Below are 19,338 nucleotides of genomic sequence, written 5' to 3'. Positions count from 1 at the left end.
CCTGCCTACCAACAGAGAGCTACATACATACACTGACGCTTTGGCTACTTTGCATACAGGTTATTGACATGGGTGTTTTTCACACACATCGAGATCAAAATAAGCCGCCATTATTTCCACTGCTGATTTGGAAAACGAGGAAGAGGTGCAAGCCAACAAACACACAACGGTAAGAAAAATGAAACTCAGAAGGTTTTCATAATCTGGCATTGACACACTATGAGCAGCGATATTAACTGATAAGCTAAAAGAAAGATTTAGAAAAGATAACCATTCTCATTGAACACCCACATTTCCCATTCTGTCACACCTTCCTTTTTTTTTTCTTCACACAAGCTGAGGCCCATTACAGATGACAGACAGAAACGTACAACCCTGCCTTGTCTCTTGAACTTTTCATAATGCTGTCCTTTTACAAGGCCACACCTTAAAGTCAAGATCAGGAATGCACTACAACTAAAAGCAGCACCTGGCAGGCGTGGTTGCCCAACAGGGAAAGCAGACGACATACCTCACTTAGCCCACATGAAATATTCATCATACTAAAGCGCAAACAATGCAAGGCTTCATCTATTATACAGGGTTGTTGCAATTAGACACTCCTCTGCACCTATACTACACCTGACTACCTGGACCCCTCGAGAAACACATACGTTTATACAGGAAATGTTTCCTAAAAGTACGGACAGGATATGGCACGTTACGTGGTGTCGCTTATGTCATAATGTGCACTATACGTTTAGGTGATAATCGATCAACTGTTTGCTGAAAGATAAGAAAAAAATCTAAGGCTTTCAGTATAAATCAAGGGTGTGTGTTCAGTGTCAAAGTCCAAGTACGATAAGTGGCCACTCAAACCTGCACTACTAGTTTACCTTTACAAACACACACACCCACATACCCACATATCGCAGGTCGCGTGGAACATGTAACCTGAAGGTTGTTGTAGTTTTCCATGATTCACTCATGTGCGATGTTCCTGTTTTCATTGTACATTTTCCTGTGCATTAGTTACTGTGCAGTGAAGGCCTTCTTAAGCAAGCCAGTCACTGGGTGTATTAACAAGCCCTTGGATGGGTGATGCACACCATATTTTTACACCTATTTGCAGCTAGCTAGACTGATTTGCTGTCAGTGTAATGAGACAGACAGATCTGGTATAGTGCTATTCAGCCGTGCTTCGTTAGATAAGACTGTGAGACTCTTAGATCACGGCACAAAGTCGGGTTTTCTGCTCTTCAAGGAGAAATAGAGTTGTTCATACTAGGGATGTGACACAATGCCAATATATCCGTATCTGTATTCTGATTTAAACCTGAAGTTTTTTTTAATAATTAAAATGAATGGAGTACTGTTAGCAGTGTGTGTGAATTCCGGCTTTGACAGTTCTTCAGCATCCACACGTCTGGTTTCAAACAGATCTCTTGTGAACCTTTCTGACGGGTTTTCTCCATTGGAACACCATGTCTGTTCATTCAGAATAACATATTTGTGCTACATCTTTGCTCCATACAGACTTTATCCATTCCAAAGTGAAATCGCATCATATATTTAGTCATATTTATGTACAGATCAAATTCAAACCTTTATAATTTTACTTCTTCTAAGTCCACTGGGTCTCTTCAACTCAGAACTTGTTGTGGTTATGTTAAGGAAGTTCAGCAAAGAATGCTTTGGTGTAGGAGGATCTTGCTTCTACGCTTGGCTAATCAGCAAACAAATGTGCAGAAGAGACCCTAATTTTACTCAGAGTGTGTGATAACACCACCCTATAAATTACATCTCAATGCAGAGCCAGATGCCTATTAAAAGACAAAGGGAAAGAGAACAGGGATAACTGTTATAATCTATGAATATGCACGGATGGCTCAAATCTGTATGCTCACGGTGCACATTGTGATGATAAGGGTGTGATACATTTCTGAAGGTGTTTATTCATCCAGGTCAGCAAATTGTTCAAAGATATAATAAAATAAACCATAGGCTTAAAGACTGCCATTCTGTCACTGGGGGGATTTCAGTCGATGGCGCTCAATTAGCTTCAGATGAGTGGTGAGAAATTACCCAGCAATTTGACTCCCACCAGTAGGTAATTCCCACCAGTGATGTTATACTGATTTTTGTCTGAGTCAGAATTACAGTTAGTGGTTATTCCCTTTCAGACAGGATTCAGAAGGTTTCAGACTGTTGTAAAAAGATACTCAGGGAAAGGACCTGTAGTCACTGGATAGTTTAAGGTCTGCTTGTCTGCTCAGGAAGACACTTTAATGCAAACTGAAACCATAATATCATGATCCAGAAATTGCAAGGTTAATGTGGTGAAGTGAGAGACTATACCAAGGGAAACATAAAATCGAGCAACAACAACAACACTTTTTATGTTTTCACATGTTCAGGTACAGTAGAATTAAATTCATTTCTTTCTTGTTAGCCAGCTGAAGTCAGTTAAGAAACCTTGCCCCTGGAGTAGTTCACAGCTTTGGCCCAACAGATGTATCTCTGATGTTCTGGCATTAAAACAAGGATTTATTTGGGATGCATCTAACCAAGCCAACATTAGCAGTTAAAACTGTGAGTCTTTTACAGTAAGACAGTTCTTCATAAAGGTTGTCCATGCTTTTATTGGGCTGGCCATAGGGCCTGCATGCACAATTTTACATTTAGGCCCAATGTCCCAGGGCATGATATAAGTCAACAGAGTGAAAAATGTAATGCAAGTTGCTTTGAGACAATATCCATTGATAAAAAACTAAAGCGCTATACAAATAAAATTTTATTGAATTGAATTGAAAGTACCTGACTGTGTACACAGAACAGTTAAAAATGTCTACATTAAAAAGTCCAAACAAGCTACCCAGAATAAAATGAACTAGATGGTATAATTGTGGCAAGGAGAATGGAGTTCATATGAAAATAAAACTCACTGATTCTTGTCCAGTGAAATTTCTATAAGAGGCTAGCCTAGATCTGATCGACTTTTTTTGTTTCGTTACAATTTTAGAAACACTAAAGTAACTAGGTATTGAGTCAACACACATAAACAAGATAAATGTAGAGAATGCTGTTGACATTTCAGTCCTGGTGAATAATTCATGATAATGGCTGTCAAAGATACTGAGAAAAAAAGCTTGTGTATGAAAAGTGTTGTGTATGAGAGAGACTTTCTGCCAATCATGATACGAACCAGACACCTGTGGATTCACACAGATCACTTCAAGAGGAACGTGTGTACGTGTGTGTTTGTGTGTGTGTGTGTGTGTGTGTGTGTGTGTGTGTGTGTGTGTGTGTGTGTGTGTGTATTCATCTTCCTATAATAGAATGTGGACAATAATAACTTTATAGAATCACAATCACATAATCGTGTGACTTTAATTGCATAATAAGATGGTCAACTGCACCCATCCAGATGGCATTATGATAATACAGTACATGTCAGGAGTCCAGCTGTGGTAGATATTACTGCAGTATTACAGTTTTTGGGTTTTGACCATATGGCTGCAAGGATAGACAAATGCTACGAGAATCATTTTCAGTAGGTTTATGCATGTCACACTCTTTAATTTAATTGTATTCGATATACGAATACACACACTATACCAAAAGGACCGCAATATGAATGCAATATGAATATTGTGATCAATTACTGTATATTATATGAGATATCTGCCTCATAACAGTAGTTTTTGACAAATATGTTACAATTTTTCAGTAATGACTAAATCTTTACATTTTTATTTACAGAATTTTAATTTGTGGTATTTAAATATAGCATAAAAAACTTTAAGTACATGATTTATATTAATTGTGTTGTTGGTTTTAGACATTGTTTATTGTTTTAGACATTAAATGAAAGTGTGATGTACTTGCACCACAGTTATATGTGCTATTTAATGTGATATATCAGTCATATGTGATATTTATTATGATATATCAGTGCAGTCATATGTGCTATTTATTGTGATATATCAGTTATATGTGCTATTTATTGCGATATATCAGTCATATGTGCTATTTATTGTGATATATCAGTCATATGTGCTATTAATTGTGATATATCAGTTATATGTGCTATTTATTGTGATATATCAGTCATATGTGATATTTATTGTGATATATCAGTCATATGTGATATTTATTGTGATATCAGTGCAGTCATATGTGATATATATTGCGATATATCAGTCACACGTGATATTTATTGTGATATATCAGTCATATGTGATATTTATTGTGATATATTAGTCATATGTGATATTTATTGTGATATATCAGTCATATGTGATATTTATTGTGATATATCAGTTATATGTGCTATTTATTGTGATATATCAGTCATATGTGATATTTATTGTGATATATCAGTCATATGTGATATTTATTGTGATATCAGTGCAGTCATATGTGATATATATTGCGATATATCAGTCACACGTGATATTTATTGTGATATATCAGTCATATGTGATATTTATTGTGATATATTAGTCATATGTGATATTTATTGTGATATATCAGTCATATGTGATATTTATTGTGATATATCAGTTATATGTGCTATTTATTGTGATATATCAGTCATATGTGATATTTATTGTGATATATCAGTCATATGTGATATTTATTGTGATATCAGTGCAGTCATATGTGATATATATTGCGATATATCAGTCACACGTGATATTTATTGTGATATATCAGTCATATGTGATATTTATTGTGATATATTAGTCATATGTGATATTTATTGTGATATATCAGTCATATGTGATATTTATTGTGATATATCAGTTATATGTGCTATTTATTGTGATATATCAGTCATATGTGATATTTATTGTGATATATCAGTCATATGTGATATTTATTGTGATATCAGTGCAGTCATATGTGATATATATTGCGATATATCAGTCACACGTGATATTTATTGTGATATATCAGTCATATGTGATATTTATTGTGATATATTAGTCATATGTGATATTTATTGTGATATATCAGTGCAGTCATATGTGATATATTGCGATATATCAGTCACGCGTGATCTTTATTGTGATATATCAGTTATATGTGATATTTATTGTGATATATCAGTTATATGTGATCTTTATTGTGATATATCAGTCATTTGTGATATTTATTGTGATATATTTGTCACATTTTTTGACTACAGCCTCCTTGCTCTAACTACACCCCAATGCATGCCAGCGTACTAAACTGTATGTGAATGCAGAACGCTACGCCGGCGGTGAGCGCACTATGCAGTGCGGTAGTGCGGTCTGATAGCTCTAGTGCGAAGGAGGATCTAGATCTAGGTCCATTCACGGTTATTTTTCGGCTCTTCTATGGACGCACAACTTCTCGTTTCATCTACGGAAGTAAACACAGACTGACTCAGAAGGAATTCGCCAAGCGGAGTTAAAATCTTTCTTCATTAAACCTGCTTTTTCATCGGAGCAAAGTGAGTAAACAGTGCGTAAAGAAGTGTGAGCTAGCTTAGCTTAGCTTAGCTTAGCTTAGCATGGGTAGGTAGTATGCTAGCACGGCTAGTTCGCAAGCTAGCTTTCGCTTGTGTCAGTACGTGCACAATAGTACGGACGTGTTTTTAGCTGAGTTAGCTAGGGATTAAAAGTGAAGAAGTCGTCTTGTTAATCGGGAAAAATATACTTCCAAGTTTGTGAGCTAGCTAATACGGTTAGCTTTGCTTTTCAGTGTTAGCCTCCTTGCTAGCTGTCAGCTCAGGTGAGTGTTTCTTTAACTGGCTCGATGTGCTGCTTTTCCAAGCTGATGTTGTGTTTAGAACAGAAAAAAAAACAATGTAAAAGATCACTCCAGAAGTTTTTCTTTAGTTAATCACCTAAATATAAATGATTTCTCTCCGAATTAGAGTTATTCAGCACATTTTTGTTTTTCTCCAAAGATCCGGTTCATGATGGATTCATATCATGTGGATCGGATTGTGGAGATTAAAAAAAAAACTTGCCCATGTGAAGAAAATGCTTAAGTTTTGAAATTGATGCTTATTAGACTTACAATTAATAGGGATATCCACAAAGAGTCTGGATAAATACTAGTAGTTCTTGAGACAAGGTGGAAATTGTCCACGTCTTTGCAAACAAACCCTCTGTGCTTTCTATAAAGTTGACAGTTTTATTTCTTTATGAATGTCACCTTTCTTCCCCCCTTAATGAAAAGTTTCATGTTTCAGGAAGGAGAAGTGTCCTGTTCTTCAACAAATGTGCCATCGATTATTAATTAATAAATGCCATGACAAGCCTTTAAACCCATGTAATGTTGTATAATGTCTTCCAGACATGTTATTTAATGTTATCATTAAAGTTAAAGCACTCTTTCCCTCATCAGTTACTTGTTTGCTCTGTCTTGAAGTTAATAAGATAAAATTACAAAACAAGTAAAATGTTAAAGGATTACGTACAACGTCGAACGGAGTACGACATAGCCACCGTATATATAACTGACACTGGAGGCTCCTTCCATGAATGCCAAGTAAAGAACAGTGACAGGAAAGTTCTATCAATAGCAATACGATATAAAAATGTTTGTTATTTGATTAATATTCTGTACATTATTTTCAATTCAAATTTATTTACAATTGACGCTGTCTCAAAGCAGCTTTACGGAACATAAACATAGAACAAAAGGTTAATATAAAGAATAATATAAAGATTAATAGAATACAAAATTCAAGATTAATATTAGATATATTTAAATGTTTGCATTTATCCCCATTGAGCAAGTCTGAGGTGACTCAGGTGACTGTGGTGAGGAAAAACTCCCTTAGACGGTAAAGGAAGGAACCTTGAGAGGAAACAGACTCAAAGGGGAACCTCATGCTCATATGGGTGACAGTGGAAGGTGTGATTATAAATATACAGTCTGATAAATGTTGTATTGATGAGGTCGTTGTCCTCAAAGACCACACGTGGCACGGAAGATGATTGGAGCGTCTTCTGTACAAGTCTCTGTGAATGAGCGAGCTGTTACTATAAAAACGATAATGTGTTAGATGGAGCTCGTTAATGTAAACACTAGAATCCTAACCTTCTGACCAATCAGATATGAGAATTCAGTTAAGACCTTCACACCTCTGGGGTTGGTGGTTTAATTCCTGTCTTTGTCCTGTGTGGGTGAAGTTTCTTTGGGTACTCTGGTTTCTTCCCCAGTCCAAAGACATGCATTGTAGGCTTATGGGCATCTCTAATTACTTCCTACTGTGTCAACGTACATGCGTCTTAGTCCCCCACTTTATGCGACGAGTCCGTATTCGATAGACTCCAGGCTCGTCGATGGATATTTACGATATGTACGTTTCCTCTGACTAAAAAGTGTGAGAGAACATTCAGCGACTATAGAACTCTAAGAAAGAAAACACTAGAAATATTCATTCAGTTCGTTGACTCTATTGCAGGATCTTGTGGCTTCGTATCCTGTGTGATGGTGCAGTGGATTGTGTTGACACACTGAATTACTTGATAATATTGCGTTGTTACTACATGACATTTCATTACATTTCCACTTCATGCTTGAGTCAATACAGAATAATATAACTATATATAAAATAATATAGGACATAAAATATTTAAGAAAGACAGCATGTGAGCTCGAGGGGTCGTATATCATTCTGCATCTTGTAGTCGAGAATTATTTGGGATCTTTTCCATTACAACGTTGCAACATGTGAATGCACCATGATGGATTAAGGTAATAGCATCCGGTTGCCATGGTAACCTTAATAAACACCATTGTATAGCCGGTAAAGTCCGTAACTATGACAGATTAGAGCTAAGCTGATGACACATGGTGAATAACACCTTAATGTAAATAATGTCATCTCTGGGTGAAGAATAATGGACATTTAAGTAAGAAATAAATAAAAAAAATGAAGGAATGTACTGTTACGAGAAAATACTAATGAACAGGGTGGAATTCAACAGACTGACACATTAACACCTTACATTTCCAGTTATGTCTAGTAAACTCCAGCCGTTTGTTTGTGGTTAAATGAAAGAAAAGGATTTTCTGTTGGCACGCCTCCTACATCATTTGTTGGCATGAAGAAGGTGTTTAATTATAGATTTGGAGACTTCGGAAGCTACAACACGACACAGTCGTCTTGCAAATCTTTAACCGTCATCCATCTATCCGTTTTACACTTTATAGCTGTGAAATACAAAAGTGTCCTCCTTTAGGTGTATACACCACAACCTACGATTTTCCCTTGACACTTGATATGGGCATCTTCAGACATGTAGCCTGATTTATTAAGATGAACACATTTTTGTCTCATTTACTTTTGTGTGTTTTGTAATTGTCCTCATGTTAATGAAGTTCTCAGGGAGTTCAGCACCTCAGAGTTCACAAGTCATAAAAGATTGCTTAGGACACTATCCGACGTTTTATGTTGTTTAAATAATATTATTATTAAATATGTATAAAAATGGAAACATGCCTTAGTTCCATTTTGTTTATAGGACTTTCCTCAGTTATTGTGTCTAAAGCCCTATTCGGACGGGATTAGTTTTACTTGGGGATGTGATGTAATGCAATTTTACATCAGGACGTCTGTAATATTAATTGGCCAATTCGTACGGGACAAGACATCTCAGTAAAACTAGCAGAAGTGGGAGGGGTAACTCGCTTTACGCACCACAGTAATCTCCTTGTCGTCATGTGCGTATGACGTTGCTTCCTGTTTCAAGCACCTCCATGCTTGCAAAACGTGCCAAAAACTAGTTTTAAACAGGAAATGACGGAATTTTACCATACATATTTACAGTGGGTCTATTCGGACGGGATCAGTATTACCTGAGGTAATTTTTCCGGACCTTTTTACAGAAGGTAAAAGTCGCCGTAATCTTTACTGACATTGTCCGTAATGATTACCGAGATGGCGCATTCGGACGGGACTAAAATCACCGAGAAGCTCTGGTAATAATTACTTTACCCCAACGTCCCCACATAAAACTAATCCCGTCCGAATAAGGCTTAAGATGAACAAATGTGAGCCAGTATAAAAAGCTATTTTAAGCCATTTTTTATTTTATTTTATTTTTTTTTTTATTATACCTTTATTTAACCAGGGATAAAATCACATTGAGATAGATATCTCATTTACAAGTGAGCCCTGGCCAAGGTAGCAGCACACAATAGACGACATAAAAACAAATTAAGTACACAGAACAATAATCACAACACACACATTTCCAACAATAAAACAAGACTAAAACAAGATTAAGAACAAGTGCAGGCAGTTTGGAATGTTCGGTTGAGATCCAGCTTTAACTCATTCATTGAGATAAGTACACTCAATTTCAATGATCGTTGAATCTCATTCCAAGCAGTTGATGCACTATAAGTAGAAGCAGTTTTTCCAAACTCTGTCTTCATTAAGGGTGCTAAGGTGCTTTTTTCTAAGAGTGCTGGTAATTTCTGGACCCGACTGCAACTCCAAGTCATCCAAGTATTTACGTGTTCTCTCTCCGGCCAAACGTGAAGAAAATCAGCTCTCATGACTCGTTGTTTAATAACCATTAGCTTCCTCCTCCAGGGCTGTGAGATCAATGCTGAACATATGGGACATGATCCAGCGGTCGTTGGGTTTCTGCTCTGATCTGAGGATCGACGGAGGCTTTTTTTTAATGCCCGGTTTGGAGCTTTCAGCCTCGCTTGAAGCTTAACCTGCCTTTGGAGTGGAGAGATAGATCGGTGCAACACTTTCAGAATCGGTGCAATAGTTTCTAGAAACTACTTTGACAGTCACTGAAACTTTTGTGGCTTAGACATTTGATTCAGTCCTTGAGCTCAAAACCAAATTCCCCCATTCATCTTCATATATAAAGGTTATATATTATCTTTATATAATATAATTACATAAAACATGTATGTAATTCTTTTCCTATGATAACTGTACTCATGCTTGATGCATATGAATCTAATAAGGCTCTTAGAAATCTAGTTAGACTAGGAATCAGAGCCGTGCTGTTGTGATGAGAAAAAAGGATCTGAGTTTCAGGATAAATCAAGTGTATGTTCTGTCGTTTATTTCAAACTTCACGGGATATTTCATAGAACAAACGTTTGTCATTTGATCTCGAAGCTCGATTTGTTTTTTTGGAACGATCTGGATTTGAGCTAATAAACGTACATTGAAGGAGAGATTCATTTCCAGTCGAACTTCCCAGAGCCCAAGCGAGCTTGCCTAACACTTTGTGGCCTGAGTGCTGCTGGCAGGACATTCAAGAGCTAAAAAGCTTCCTTGTGTCTGTGTAATTGTTTGAACAGCATGCTTGCCCTGGCTTTCTTCAGGCGATTAATCAGAGCCTAGCAGCAGCCTGGTGCCTTAATGTTCAGTTAACACTCATTGCAGACCCGCACCACAGTAACTGGTACTCCGTTAAACAGTTTTATTTATTATCGGAAATTACAACGACTAGTCACGTATACAGTAATCCCTCGCCACTTCGCGGCTCAAGTTTCGCGGCCTCAGTGCATCTCTGATTTTTCAAAAATATTAATCGAAAAGTAATAATAAAAACGGTTTCCCAGGATGCCAGACAAAGAGAGAAACTCTCTCAGAGGCTTTGTACATACCCACGGGCAATCAGACAAGGCACATGATTGGTTCCCGGTGCGAGATCTGAGCTGATTGGCTGCGCATCTTCGCATCCTCTCCCAGCTTCTTCCCTTGTTGTATCTCGCCACTCTCGTTCATGCTGTCAACTGTGTCTCGTGTATTGTGTTCGAAATTAACTTTTCGTTAAGCCCTTACAATGCCTCCTAAGCACCGTGCCCCTGCGAAAGATTCCTCTAGTGAGCCCAAGAGGAAGAGGAAGATGATGACCATCAGTGAAACAGTCAAACTTAGGGCCGATCCTACTTCGTGGATTGTCACTTATCGCGAGGGGTTCCGGGCCCCATTAACCGCAATAAACGAGGGATCACGGTATACGCAAAACGAGTCACTAGTGAGATCGAAACACGGAAAATCGATTCTTTCTGTAAAGTTAATTATTGTGATTCACCAGTAGAGTAAAGTACAGTGAAGATTCCTGTCAAACAAACAAAAACGAGCACATTCAGAAAAGGCACGGTAATCTTCAGTTATTATACGGTTCAGGCTTTTACCTTCAAAAAGTTTATTAGCTTGACAAAAAGGAGTTTAAAAGGAGTGTTTATTACAGCAGCAGTGATTCTAACACTTCAGTGAGCTTTCCGTTCATAAAACCTGCCACAAAAAAACAAAAATTAAGACATAAGTGAGAAAAAAATGCAGATGATATCATTGAAACTCAGTGCGTTCTGTTACAAATCGCATACGGTTAGATTGGAAATTTCCTCCACGATATGGTGGTTTTTTTTGTTTGTTTGTTTTTTTTTGTTTTTTTTAACCGAACGAGATTTGAGAGTCGGTACGGTACATGTTCCTGCACACCTACACACACACACACTGTGAAAGAAAAAAGGCCAATCCGAGAGGAGAACCTGCCAAAACCTCTCCTCGTCCAGAGAATATCTCCGTAATCCTCTGTAGTCACGCGCCAAAGCTCACTCCAATTAACACAGGGTCCCTTCCGTCGGTCTCTGATGCTGAATCATGCACTGCGATTGTCCCGAGGCAATCAGGAAAAGAGTATCGACAGGTGGCTGTTGCAAACCGCTTCTTTAATTACAGTCCCATGTCCCGTGACACACTGCTGACTTCAGAAAAAAAAAAAATAAATTTATCGACTAGTGATCATAGTAAAGTCGTACAGAACTAGATCTCTTTATCTTCGTCACGTTTACAAAAGATTATCGAGAATTTTGCTTCCAAACAGAAAGTCTGAATGATGCATTTCTCTGGGAATAAAATCAGTTGCTTAAAGTGTAAAAATATTTTTTTGGGGCGTTTGCCTGCTCCTAGGATGTGTTCACCTTCCAACATACACAGCTTGAATTCCTTGTACATCCTTGGTTTTTCCATACATAAGTGTAATAAATTAGCATTTATTACCATACCTTTAGAGTTCACTCTTTGATTAAGGTCATTAAAGTGCTAGTGGCAATAAAAAGTTCTTGGTCTTTCCTGCTTGTATCTGGCTTGCTAATCAGGGATCTAAATCTATATCCAGTGTTCTGTAAAACCATTGTAAAAATAGCATATAAAGTTGAGTTATAGTGTGTTTGTGTGTTCACAATGTGTGTAAATAAGCAACTATGCTTTTGGGCTTCATGGGCAGAATATCAGAGTATCGGGTAACGTGATGGTATAATATGATATGCTGAGGAAATGTGAACGATTTAAGCTGTGTTATGTTATATGTATTGATGTACGAGACACGGCTTTGAAGTAATACCTTTCCTGCTGCTATAATGTACCGTTTAGTGTCATTCTCTTAAAAAAAAATAAAAAAAATCATCTCAGAAGTCATAAACAGATGCTGCGATGTACTCCAGAGCTGTAAAATTGGCATGTAGCCGCAGTTGGCATGCTGTGAGTTTTGATCATTCCTCTAATCGGGACATTTCTACCACTTGTCTCTGTTTGACAGCATGTATCGCGTGCGGGCGTTGACAGCAGTCACGTTTGGGATGGTGCAGTGTTTTCGGCGCGTACACAGAGCCAGCACGCGCCCGCCTCAGCATCGCAGATTGCTTCTGGCTGCTCTGGCAGGAGTGACGGGCATCTCTGCAACTACAGGACTCCTCTGGAACAAGTAACAACATATTATCTTACCGCACGTTCCTCATTTCTGCTACTGCTTCCTCTGTCTCATTCTCTCTCTCTCTCACACACACACACACACATACATTCACACACTCACACATTCACACACACACACATTCACACACACGCGCGCACACACACACGCACACACACGCACACACACGCGCACACACACACACACGCACACGCGCGCGCACACATAATGGTCTAGTAAACAAACAAGGCACACAGTGTGCTTGATGTAATATAAATAAACTCACAAATTCAAATGTGCAAATGCAGGAGTGTGCAAATTGTTCGCATCCCAATTGTAGTGTATAATCTTTTCCTTTTGTCACCTGTTATTTCCAGAGTAGGAGCCGCAATCACCTGTGACCAGCTCCTGCTTTTGCACCTGCTTGTCTTTTTCATATATAACTGTGTTATCACATAATTTACACAGTGTCAGAGTCCCACTGCTGACAGATGCGCATGCAGGAGCGAGCTAAGTGCTCATCAGTTTGTTGACATTTCCTTAGAAACAATTGAGTACAGAGAAATAGTCTAAAGTTTAGCAATGCTCCAGAAGGGAGGCATCCAACTGAGAAGAAAACAGCTGCTTGTGGTGCAGCTATTTGTCCAGTCGCATTTTAATTAGGTTTAGAGAACAGCTTTTGTTTCTTATTAAATCCAAAGTATTCAGGGTCTGTGTGTGTCAGGTGCAGTCACGGGTGGGATTTTAACATGAGAAATACTATATACAATGCCTAGCTTTTCTGTATCTGTGCGGTCACATCTTCCATCATTTTCTCCCACGATTCATAGGACTGAAACATAAAACTAGTACGTAGGCAGTATCAGTATCAGCTATAAGCAGTATCAGCTGTAGCTAGGGTGTGGTTGTGTGGAAATTGTACATCCACTGTGTGCATCGATTATTTTTTTAAGAGCGTTTCAGTAACCGAGATTTGTATCCTGATTGGCAGGGCTTATGCCGAGGCAGCCTCGTCTGTCAAGCTCGAGGAGGAGCTGCATGAGGAGGAAGCAGCGAAAGATGCGAACGCAGATTCGGACAGCGTGGTGGAGTCCGGCAGCAGTGATGAGGACGACGAGAGCTCAGAGGGCAAGAAGAAGAAACAGAGAGTCGGCTTCCGTGACCGTAAGGTAATGGTTGACATGACCTCGAGACTGACCTCCTCACCTGCTCAGCTAAAAGCAAATCTGCATTCGTAACACTAACCTGACTAAGTCACGTCGCCTAAACTTAGCAAGGCTTTGTTGCTGTAACACATTAGTAAAGAAAACAGAATAATTTCTAAGTAGCCTGATTGCCTTCTGTGTACTGTTAGAATGGTGCATCTGTAGATTAATATGCAGTTTCAAAACTTTGTGTCTCAGGGAAAAGCAAAGTAGATTTTTTTTAAAGCATTATTAAATTGACATCAAGGCGGCGTGGTTATTTCTAGCTCTCGTTCTCCCTCCTCCATGTTTCTGTGTACTTTTCATGGACACAGCTGTAAATTGTGTATGGACTCGAGTGTTGCCTCATTGGGATGCACATCATCTCGAAAAGGAGAGAGATTTTCACTAATGATATGTTTGTTTAACATCCGCAGAAATATTTAGTATTTTTTTTATTATTTAATATGAATAATAGGAAGCATATTTATTAATAGAAGTAATGTTTCTAACAAACGGTAAATAAATAGGAAAAAGACCAACCATTTTTGTTTCCCCCCTAATCTGTTCAGTTTAGTAGAGCTTGGCATGTTTTAGCTGTCGATGTGTGAAACCTGATGTGGTGTTTGTTGTTGTATCTGATGATGTGTCAGTTCAAACCAGTCTGGCCTGTGTGTCTGTGTGTGTCTGTGTGTGTGACTGTCTGTCTGTCTGTCTGTCTGTGTGTCTCCATGTGTGTGTCTGTGTGTCTCCATGTGTGTGTCTGTGTGTCTCCATGTGTGTGTCTGTGTGTCTCCATGTGTGTGTCTGTGTGTCTCCATGTGTGTGTCTGTGTGTCTCCATGTGTGTCTGTGTGTCTCCATGTGTGTGTCTGTGTGTCTCCATGTGTGTGTCTGTGTGTCTCCGTGTGTGTGTCTCCGTGTGTGTGTCTCCGTGTGTGCGTCTCCGTGTGTGTGTCTCCGTGTGTGTGTGTCTGTGTGTCTCCGTGTGTGTGTCTGTGTGTCTCCGTGTGTGTCTCCGTGTGTCTGTGTGTGTGTGTGTCTCTGTGTGTGTGTGTGTCTCTGTGTGTGTGTGTCTGTGTGTGTCTGTGTGTCTGTGTGTGTGTGTGTGTAGTAAATCTAAAACATACAGTTCAGGCTGTAACTTTACATATTCCTTGCAGAATCTTACAGGGATAATCCACAAGACAAAATAAGTGAATTTACACAAAAGCACCAGTTTATAAGCATTTATAATTCATGTTAAACAAGCTTAACTCTGTGCTGCTTGGCAAAACAAATTCAGCAGTCATTCACACAAACCCACGCTTATTTACAACGTGGCTCAGGCAGGAAGTTGAACCGGTAGACGTATTGACTCGTGCAGACTTTCTATTGACTGCTGGATTCAGGATTATTGCGAGGCACTTCATCATCCTTTCTCATCCATTTCAAATGAGGGAAAGCCCTGGAGTAAAATGATTGGAGAGGATCTCAGTGGAGATGAAGGCGCGTTTACGTTTGTAGAGAGAAGACGACATCCGATTCCATCAGGGCTCTTACGGACGCTGTCGTTTGGAATTTGTGAACAACTCCCCGACCCCAAGAGAAGATTTAAAGATACAAAGATGCTTTGTTCTGCATATACGCATCCAAACTCACTGGCCATTTTAATAGAAACAGTTTATTCTTTCAGTGGTTCCTATAAATGTACCATGTTGCAGTAGCACCGCGTAGAATCGTACATGTTCACGTCAGACATCAAATTGCGATCGTCCAGAGCAGGGGTCGGCAACCCGCGGCTCCGGAGCCGCAAGTGGCCATTTCATTCCTCTGCTGCAGCTCCCTGTAGATTTGGAAATTAAAAATTTAATTTAAATTTATTTTATTTTAGTTAGTTAGTTAGTTAGTTAGTTTAAAAAAAAAAAGGAATTCTAAATGCTAAGATTATGATGCTCTTGTAACATTAAAATAAACCGTGTTTTAATTTTTTTGTCGCTCAAAATATGCTTTATAACCGCCGACTTGTGAAATCCGACACACAGAAGCAGACGCATTTTTGGTTTGCTGCAGCCGGCAAGTTAAAATTTTGATGTCATTCAGGGCTGTCAGGTGTCACGCATTGAGAGTGATAGTCAAGCATTTGGGTCTTTTGTCACGCTCTCCCGCCACACATCGTATTTCTCATGCAGAAAAACTTTTTGACTATTTATCATATATTTAGTAAGCTGCAGCGCCCAAAATGTATCAGTCCGCACCGCTGTCTGGAACCGGGCAGGAATCAAGCCCCTGAAGTTATTAGTCGAGCCTGACACTTATCAGCCAATCAAAAAAGAGGCCGCACAATAGCCAATCAGAAAATAGCACTATCTGGGAAAGATTTAACACAACAACCAATGAAAAAAATTGGGGTTGCGGGGAGATGGAGATGTCACGCTTGCCTGTCTTCAAAACCTGAGAGCCGAAGAGGACTCAATTAGACATTGAACATTTTATTTGAAAGTTACCTTCAACCCAGCGTCTTTTTACTTAAGGTTAGTTCAAACTGTTCAAAATATTTTTGTTTGCCTGCTGAAATAAAATTTCGTTTACTCGGTAGCAGTTCGTTGATTTCATAAATGCAACACACTACAGTTTTTTCTATACTGTCCATAAAGGTAAAAAACGATATATGCAGTGTTTTCTTTATTTTAGATATCAAATGGGTTTTGTGGCTCCCTGTGTTGTTTTTTTCTGTGGGAAACGGGACCAAACGGCTCTTTGTGTGTTTAAGGTTGCCGACCCCCGGTCCAGAGTCTCCGCGTTCTCAACACGGCGAGTTTTTACAAGCAGTTCATCTTGTTCTCTGTTTATAAAGTCCTTTGGTAGGCTGTGCAATGACTTTTAGTTGTGCTGATAAAGGATTAGTGGTGTTGTGCATCATGTCTTTCTTCAGCGCTGCCGATATTAATGGCTCGAAATAAATAAAAAGGAGTCATTCATCTTTCTGCATCGAGGACAGGCTTCCCAGTGCTTGATTATCAATAATCTCTGCATTATTATGATGTTTTTTTTTGGCAAGTTGAATTCTATAGTACAGCGTTGCTCACAGTAATTATTGTGGTTTTCTAGCCAGCGAGTTTAATTCTCATTAACAGATGTAAACATTGGATTTGTGGAGAAGTGTGGCTAATTCACCTGCTAATAAAATATTGATTAAAGCATTAAGCCTTTAACACAATCCTGACTCTTATTTGACGTTTGGATGAAAAATTCTTTAAGAATTCCTCCCAATTCTATATTAGTTTCTACACTATGTAAAACAATCTCTTGCTGGTTGGACGTTTTTATATTTATCATCATCTGATATTTATTTGTTCATGCCGACTGTGTGTGTGTGTGTGTGTGTGTGTGTGGGTAAGTGTGTATGTCCTTGTGTTCCTCTTGTGTGTATGCCGTACCATAATCTTCTATGTGGCATCAGCGTGCTCCAGTCGCAGATGGCATCGGTGCCATGATGGCGTCCTGTCAGAATGTTTTCCTCTACCTTTTTCCCTGTAGATCAGAACAGTGACAGACACACTCACTGATCTGATCCCGCTCTCTAACTAGCACATCTGTCTCCCGAATGCCTGTTAATGGAGTGTGTGAGTCTGCAGGTTAATATCTCCCCTCCCTGCTGGTTTGTGACAACTTTTTCTTAGCTGAAACTGAACAGCTCTGCACATGAATAGGCTATAATAGTTTTTACAGTAGGTGCTACAGGAGAAAAGGCTGCCAGGTGGCTGTTTAAATAAGCTGTATAAAGTAGCTTTTGTATTTAAAACTTTCAAATGTGCCGCATCGCACAAGGTCATTTTGTTTTTGCGAGAACCTCTCCGCCGTCTCATAACATTGTTTCCTCTGCAGGTGATGGAGTACGAGAACCGTATCCGAGCCTACTCCACCCCTGACAAGATCTTCCGCTACTTTGCCACACTGAAGATCATCAGCGAGCACGGGGACGCCGAGGTGTACATGACGCCACAGGACTTCATCCGCTCCATCACGCCTAATGAGAAGCAGCCAGAGAGTGAGTGTTCTCTGTGTATCTCTAGAAGTGCTTCAGTAATGCGACACTCCTTGAGTAGTCACGATGCACGACGCGCTTATGAATACGTCTTATAAGCGCGTTGCTCTCGATGAGTGAGTAATATCTTTCGCTTTGTCACTTAATGACCGTAAACCAACTACCTCATGTACAGAAGAACAGATGTGTTCTCACCAGCAGTACATGCGATCATCAGGGCTTTGTCTTCTCCGGTTTCCTCCACCTGTATCTTGTATCTATTTAACGGAGGCCGGGGCAACTTGACCGGACTTGACCTCGTGTTACCCCTCCACATCTTTTATATGGTTGACAGGAAGAGTGACAGCAAACAGCTGCTTTCCGCAGTCTACCACAGCCTCAGTCAGGTGATTCCTCAGATAGGGTGAACAATGTCTGACAGGCTGAACCGACTAGCCGAGTGGCCGCTGGTCGTGAAGGAAGGGGTCTGGCTATTAGACAGTCGGTAAATAAATTAGCAGCTCATATGCTGAGCCAGCTGATGACAGAGATTTGATCCCCAGCCCGCAATTATCGGCATGCACTAGAGAATGATTCTGTGAATTCCCACAGCCAGGGTTACTTTTTTTTAATAACCAGCTTCATAATAAATTCCTTACTCCAATTAATTTATGCCTGATTCATAAAAGCACACACTACACACACGGAAGACTGACTGAATCGTAGTCTGACTCGGTTTTAACACAGAGATCCTATCTGTAAATATTATCTTTCTCTCTTAGTCAAATTAAATAATGCAGGGTTCTTTTGGTCTGCATGCGACTATGAGGATTTAACACCAACTGTCAGTGAGAAAATCACAGGGAGAGAGAGAGAGAAAGGGAGAGAGAGAGAAAGGGAGTGTGTCGGTGTGAAATGCATGAGCGCTTCTGTTTTTTTTTCCCCCTTCTTCTCAGCTAAAGCCCCGTCAGTGCAATTACCCAACACAGCCTTGCTGTCATTATTAGACTTCAGAGCCTCACCGTGATGCACAGTAGAAGCCTTTTTACCATCGACAAACTCTCTGTTGCCTCCAGACATCGAATCTGATTGAATAAACGGCGAAACTGTATGCATATTAAGGTTTTTGAAGGACAGTCCAGAGGGCAGACACCCAAAGCCCCTCGTATTATGCTGACTGCTCGTTCCTCTGAGTTGTGCGCCGGCTGGCACAGACGAGTGGTATTGCTTTTAACGTATTGATCCCCTGATGGCCCTGAAGTTTGCTTGCCACTGAGGTTTTGCCTGCAGTCTATGCTTTTTAATTAAAAGTGGGCCAAGGAGATTTTGTCAACCCTTTCTTATCTGCAACGTGCTACTGATTATCAGGAGCATAATGCTCACAAGTTAGTGCTGATTGGTAGGTGTTCCCCACACATCATTTGACCTTGGACTAAATAATGTTCGTA

At 39.4% G+C, this 19,338-nt stretch overlaps 1 protein-coding gene across 5 annotated transcripts in view; it reads left to right on the top strand.

Moving 5' to 3' along the window:
- The first annotated feature begins 5,234 nt into the window (after positions 1 to 5,234).
- Positions 5,235 to 19,338, top strand: part of micu1 (mitochondrial calcium uptake 1) — a 36,860-nt gene continuing 22,756 nt past the window's right edge. For 3 of the 5 annotated variants that reach the window (XM_027165955.2, XM_027165954.2, XM_027165951.2), the window contains exons 1-4: positions 5,235 to 5,461; positions 12,552 to 12,716; positions 13,693 to 13,870; positions 17,752 to 17,914. In XM_027165955.2, coding sequence (XP_027021756.1) covers positions 12,553 to 12,716; positions 13,693 to 13,870; positions 17,752 to 17,914 — 505 coding nt within the window. In that variant the 5' untranslated portion in view covers positions 5,235 to 5,461; position 12,552. Of the gene's footprint in view, positions 5,462 to 5,598; positions 5,743 to 12,551; positions 12,717 to 13,692; positions 13,871 to 17,751; positions 17,915 to 19,338 lie in introns of those variants that run through there. The other 2 variants (XM_027165956.2, XM_027165952.2) reach the window with 2 other exon arrangements.

This window comes from Tachysurus fulvidraco, chromosome 4, assembly GCF_022655615.1.
Source record: "Tachysurus fulvidraco isolate hzauxx_2018 chromosome 4, HZAU_PFXX_2.0, whole genome shotgun sequence".
Taxonomy (NCBI): domain Eukaryota; kingdom Metazoa; phylum Chordata; class Actinopteri; order Siluriformes; family Bagridae; genus Tachysurus; species Tachysurus fulvidraco.
This window is presented reverse-complemented; position numbering and strand designations above follow the sequence as displayed.